This window comes from Hordeum vulgare, chromosome 4H (genome assembly GCF_904849725.1).
Source record: "Hordeum vulgare subsp. vulgare chromosome 4H, MorexV3_pseudomolecules_assembly, whole genome shotgun sequence".
Lineage (NCBI taxonomy): Eukaryota > Viridiplantae > Streptophyta > Magnoliopsida > Poales > Poaceae > Hordeum > Hordeum vulgare.
The window spans coordinates 579,669,116-579,675,190 of NC_058521.1; the positions used below are offsets into that span (position 1 = coordinate 579,669,116).

Below are 6,075 nucleotides of genomic sequence, written 5' to 3' on the forward strand. Positions count from 1 at the left end.
TAGTCAACTAGAGGCTTACTAGGGACAGTGTTTTGTCTATGTATCCACACAAGTATTGTGTTTCCAATCAATACAATTATAGCATGGATAATAAACGATTATCATGAACTAAGAAATATAATAATAACTAATTTATTATTGCTTCTAGGGCATATTTCCAACAATCTGAGCTAAACGGCACGTAATGGATTTAAGACTCTTGCTAATCAGTTTCTGCATGTTTAGTGAGCACTGATATATGGGATCACTATGCACATTCATTCGGTGATCACGACTTATCAGTGGGGGTCCCCACATATGGGCTCTCATCAAATTGGAAATTGGATTGAGAACAACAGGTCAACCGCTGTCGTCGCTCAGTTTTCACATTCATCGACGTTGTCTGGTCGGATTGATCACTGACCGATCCCAGCCTCCAACTCAACGTGCTTAGCAAATTCTTCGTTCGATTAACTTTGAATCCTACTCCTAATCGCCACTGTATAAGAATGAGGATGTCCAGATAAATAGCAACTAGAAGTTGGATATGTATGACTTTTTTATATGTCCAATTGTCATGTAAGGCATTATATTATATACATTATTACTTTTTCTTTGATATATATATATATACATTACAATTACTAGTTAGTTTTTACGAGATAAGGCCCCAATTTTTAGTTTCGCATAGGGCCCCGAATTTTACCGGCCCGGCCCTCACGAAGTTGCCTATCTCTAGCACTAAAGTTGCCTCTAGTAGAAAGAAAGTTGCTTACGAACGTGATGTGATGTTATGTACCCTTGTTTCAAAGTTGTTCTCTATTACTATTTAGTTGCTTATTGTTGGTCATTAGTTACTTTAATTGGAGCGGAGTTGCTTTTGTTTAAAACTAAAGTTGTCTCGTCTAATATCAAAGTTGCTTTTTGAAAGGTAAAAAAATCATCGAAACATATCCATGTAGGGTTAGTTTTGAAGAGCTCGTCGCGACCTGGCCAGCCAACACCTGCGCGCTGAGTACCTTGGCAGGCAAACTCCCCTAGAAAAGGAAAGCACACAGATCTCATACCATCCATCCCCACATAGTTTTGAAATTTGAAACCATCAATTCATTTCTTAAAGAAATTTCAAATCATGATAAACGACTTAGATCCCACAAAAACTTTTCGATACTATAGACAACTTAGTTCCCTTGATGGACAACTTTTATAGTACTGTAGGTAATTAAGGATCACTCGTAGACAACTTCGTAGTGACGTAGTCAACTTGATTTCTAGGGTAGACAACTTATATTAGAAGCCAGGTTCGACAAGTTTCCACTCTACGGTAAGCCGGTTACAATGTATGAAAGGCAACTAAACAATCTACAACTTAGTTTCCGATGTATAGAATTTATAAATCATGGTAACTACCTATAACACTGCTACACACATTAAGCAAATTTACTTATACACATGGTCCGATTCATCTAGCTTAAATTGCTCATGTTTAGAACTAAAGTTGCCTAATCTAGCATCAAAGTTGCTATTAAAAAAAATGATTAAAACGTATTCATATGGGATCTAATTTTTAAAAAGCTCATCACGAGAAGCCAAGCGGTAAAAATAATTCTTCATTCTTACACTCGGTTCAAAAGTTATACATTTTTTAAATAAAATGGATAAAAGACGCAGAGACGCATGCTATCCACATGCACGCGGCGCGGTCTGAGACACACCCACCATTTGTTCACTTGTGTCAAATAGTCGAGTACATGCACTAGTCTTCGTCGAATAGTGCAGCTGCATTTTAAGCATTTGGGTCATTCTTTTCGGGATAATAATCAGATAATAGTGTGATTTAGACAGGAAGTAGAGACGGCGAAGCAAGGCCTGGCCGTGGCCGGGTGCGTGAGGCTCCGAGCTTCCTCGAGCCGAGCACCTCGGAGTCGGGCAGCACCGTATGTGGACACAGGAGGCACGTACGCGCCCGAAGAAAAAGATGACAGCCAATCTCCACTTCATCAGTCATCAGCGAAGAAAAAAGAAGAAGAAGAAGAAAACGATGGTCACAGTTCCCACGGCCCCACGTTCCAGCAGTCGAGATTCCTCTCCTGGCCCACCCGACGGTAGGGCCGACCCGACCCGGACCCCTACCCATCCCCGACTGCATCTTATCCGTCCAAATGAGAGCGAGGAAAGATCCATCCAACACTAAATTCCCCGCCGCTCCCCCCACCACACACGAGCTGAAAGCGGCGAGGCCCGCGTGGAAGCAGCCGGCCGATGCCCCCAATGGCAGCGTCCCTCCGCTCCCCGCCGCCCGTGCCCGCCGCCGCCGCCGCCTTCCGCCGCTCCCGCGCCGCCGTCGTCGTCTGCGCCTCCTCCTCTTCCTCCTCGTCCTCCTCCTCCCCCTCGACCGTGTCGTCCGCTCCCAAGGCGCGCTTCGTCGCCCGCCGCTCCGAGTCCACCTCCGTCCAGCAGCTCGCCCGCCCCCTCGGTAACGCCCACCCTCACCCCCGACCTCACCCCACCTCACCTCCCCCCAGCGATCTCCTGAGTCCTGACACGTTACTGTCTGTCTATCTGTCTGTCTGCATATGTATGCATGCAGCGGAGTACATGGGCCTGCCGGCGAGCCAGTACTCGGTGCTGGACGCGGAGCGCATCGAGCGCGTCGACGAGTCCACCTTCCGATGCTACGTCTACCGCTTCCGCTTCTTCGCGCTCGAGGTCTGCCCCGTCCTCCTCGTCCGCGTCGACGAGGAGCCCAACGGCTGCTGCATCCGCCTCCTCTCCTGCAAGGCAAGCATCAGGCACCCCTGCAGTAACTAGCTACTCACTTCTCCACCAATTAATGGCGGATGATGTGTCTCGTGTCTGCAACCTAGCAAACGCTGAAAAATGTTTCGGTTGTGCAGCTGGAGGGGTCGCCCCTTGTGGAGGCGCAGAATGACAAATTCTCCGGTGAGGTTGTCTGCCTCTTCATGTTTGTATCGTCTTTCCGTTGCTGGACCAGATACCTGACAGATTGCCTAGCCTGCTAGGCTGGAGCTGCCTGATACTAATTCCGTTACTGTCTCAATGGCACTGCATGTAATTTTAGATCACGGTGATGAGATCAATTCCTCAAAGAAGCATTGGAATTCAGTTGATTCGGATGCCAGACAGCATGGTTTACGCTTATCGTGTGGATTGTGAAATATCATTGCATTTTACTGGACGAGTAAACTACAAAGGGGTGACAAAAAAGAAGCCCGCATGAATCAGAATGATGCATACAACATTTTCGTTTTCTGTGCTTGTCACTGTTCATTTTCAGTTGCCGTGATCACTGTTTTTCTTGTGTTGTTTGCTCTTTGCACTTATCTAACTGAATACATCCAAAAAAGGAGACTCAATAGTTTGTATGCACAATCCATACAGTAAAAATAATTAGAGGGACATTCTTTTGTCAGACTCAATGGCACATTGGGGTTGCATGATCCACTCTATGTCAGCTTAATACGTGTGATTGTGTAGTTGTATTTTGCATTTCGTAAATTGAATATTTAATTGTTGTTCCCGAAAATCATTGAGATGATTTTCTGTCGGATGCAGCTTCCATGGTGAATAGGGTTTTCTGCAACAACAATTCAGATGACTCGACGCTTCAACAGCTTACATCGGATGCTACAATCGAGGTAATTCAGTCTCTGTCTCTCAGCTGACTTCACCCAAGCATCACTGAAAGTTCTTGGGCTGAACCATATTTGTATGATAATTTTCAGGTTGCAATTGACATTCCCTTTCCGTTTCAAGCACTACCAGTTGAAGCTATTGAATCAAGTGGCAGGCAAGTGCTTGAGCAGTTACTCCGAGTCATGCTTCCACGATTTCTGAAGCAGGTCAGTAACATAGTGCTTTGCCTTTTCCCTATGGCAGCCTTTTTTTTAGTCCATTTTTTATCACTTCAGCCTGCATTTTTAATTTCTTCAATGCACTGTGTTTGAAGAGAAAAAGTCTTCAATGTACTGACTCATTTCCCCCCATTACAACCTCATATAATTTTGTGATAGAGTAAGCTCAAGAATATGTCGTTCTACTTCTATGCAAGTAACAAAGTAATGGTGTATCAAGTTCAGAAGATTGTTTTCTGGAAATCAAAGTCTCCTTCATTTCATTAGAGTGAAATGAGCCATTGGTCCATTGACTCAAACTGATCCTTGTACTTGTATATGTAGATCTATTTTGATTAGTTTTATTTCAAGAGCACACAGAATACTTGCGCACACTTGCATATATATAAAGAAAAAAAATACAAGGATTCATGCCCACACCTTGGCGATACAGCGTGCCTTACCGCAGCATTAAATAACAGTAATGTTCTAGCTTGTGCCAACTAACTTGGAGCACGGCATTGATGATTGATGCTCCTACCGCGCACCAAGAAATGCCCCGGCTGGGTGCTGCATACAAGGGCAGAACATTAGGTTGGTTAGTCACCATTGAGCAGGCATCCACATGCTTGTTGGCTATCACTTATCAACGCTCGTTTCTTGATGAAATCACCAGCGTGGCCACTGTTATCGCATTTCGTTTCTGCCAAATTCATGGATATCAAGTATGGTCCAGTTTTACTTCACTCAGGCCCTGTTCAATCATCATTTCTCATGTTTAAACTAGATGACCGCCCCAAAAGCTCATATATGGATTAGATTATGTTGATTAAGGCCAGCTGGAAGTGTCTCGAGTCGAACCATTTGTTGCCTGCAACACTTGCTGTATTTGTGTTGATACTTGGCCCAACATTATCTGCTGATTTTTGTTCTTGTTGCTTTCAGCTTGATAAGGACTACCAAGCTTGGGCTTCGGGCGATTCTTCACGGAAACCGCTTGGCACCGGCGAAATATGAAGCTGACCCGTATATTCATAGGCGTAATGATAGTGTTTTCTTGTTTGATCTAGTTAATGTGCTCGCACATGATCCACTTCCTCATGATAGTCTGTCCTTGGAAACTCTCGTGGTTGTATATTGTCATCCCACAGTCATTTGGTCGATCCATGCGTTTTTTCTTCGTTTAAAAGGAGGTTCAAACCCCTAGCCTCCGCACCATTGTGATGCACACAACTTGTGATCCAAACGCTTCTTTGTTGTGCGTGTCTTTCTCTTATTGGCACCGCTTGTTGCTACCAGACGCACTTTTGGCGGCAGCGCCTTGCTGTAACTTGTTTTAAGATCATGAGCACCTGACCAGCCTTTCACCATATGTATGGTGATAACTAGGTCTTCAGTAATTGCAAGAGCAACTTGGCATGGAGCCACTGCCAGCAGCGGTTAGAGTGTGGCCATGCCAAATGTGTCGATGCAAGCACAGAGCGGTGTGGGGTTGTGATTTAGGCAGCAATAGTACGTGCGTGCCTCTGGACCGGTTTTCACAGTGCTTACATTTCATGCTGGAGGAGATGTCAGATGGGCTATCTGGTTGCAAGTTTCAGGTTCAGACTTGGTTGGTTGGTTGGCACTTGGCCAGCCGATGTGCACCCGATGACCAGCAGGTGGGCAGTTCAGTGCAAGGAATGAATGATCAGACACCACATTATTTTGGCCTTAATCGCCCAAATTATGTAATACTATATGGAAGATAAGCTAAACTATTTGCTGACGTTGGAAGCAAAAAAGAAAGAAAGAACCAGCAGAACAGGCTCGTCTTAGTGATAAACTATGTGCGCCTAACTTGGCACACTCGTCAGCGACTCACGCCCGCCCGAATTTCAAAGTTACCTGAAATTAGCTTGTAAAATCGTCTTGTATTATGATGAAAAGGAGAGCAGTACAGTACGTAGTAGATAAATCTGTCATCTCAAAGTTACATGATGGAGACGGTGAATTTTGGCGTAGCCGCCGTAGGGCGAAGATTCATGAGAGAAACAGAGGCCCGAAGCCCTCCGCAAACTGCTGAGGGCCAGAGCGGCAGACGGGAAGAAGACGGCCGTGTAACGACGGACGGACGGATAGAGCGGCACGTTCCGTTGCCGATGGGTCGAGATCGAGATCAAAGCCCCCATCCAAATCCAACTGTGGTTCAATCCCTCCGCTTCCCCTTGTCAGCTTCCTTCCTTCCCTCGGCCCCCTTCGG

General features: G+C 45.4%; 1 protein-coding gene across 1 annotated transcript; it reads left to right on the forward strand.

Annotated features, from left to right (window-relative positions):
• The first annotated feature begins 2,192 nt into the window (after window positions 1–2,192).
• LOC123449700 (uncharacterized protein SYNPCC7002_A1590) lies at window positions 2,193–5,022 on the forward strand. The gene is made up of 6 exons (XM_045127010.1): window positions 2,193–2,455; window positions 2,570–2,760; window positions 2,877–2,922; window positions 3,556–3,638; window positions 3,726–3,842; window positions 4,779–5,022. The coding sequence occupies exons 1-6, from the start codon at window positions 2,242–2,244 to the stop codon at window positions 4,848–4,850; spliced, it is 723 nt and encodes a 240-aa protein (XP_044982945.1). The 5' UTR covers window positions 2,193–2,241; the 3' UTR covers window positions 4,851–5,022.
• The last annotated feature ends 1,053 nt before the right edge of the window (window positions 5,023–6,075 follow it).

Coding starts and splice junctions, on each gene's coding strand:
- LOC123449700 (XM_045127010.1), top strand. CDS start 2,242: ATGCCCCCAATGGCAGCGTCCCTCCGCTCCCCGCCGCCCGTGCCCGCC. Junction 2,761..2,876: donor TCCGCCTCCTCTCCTGCAAG/GCAAGCATCAGG, acceptor TCGGTTGTGCAG/CTGGAGGGGTCGCCCCTTGT. Junction 3,639..3,725: donor CATCGGATGCTACAATCGAG/GTAATTCAGTCT, acceptor GATAATTTTCAG/GTTGCAATTGACATTCCCTT.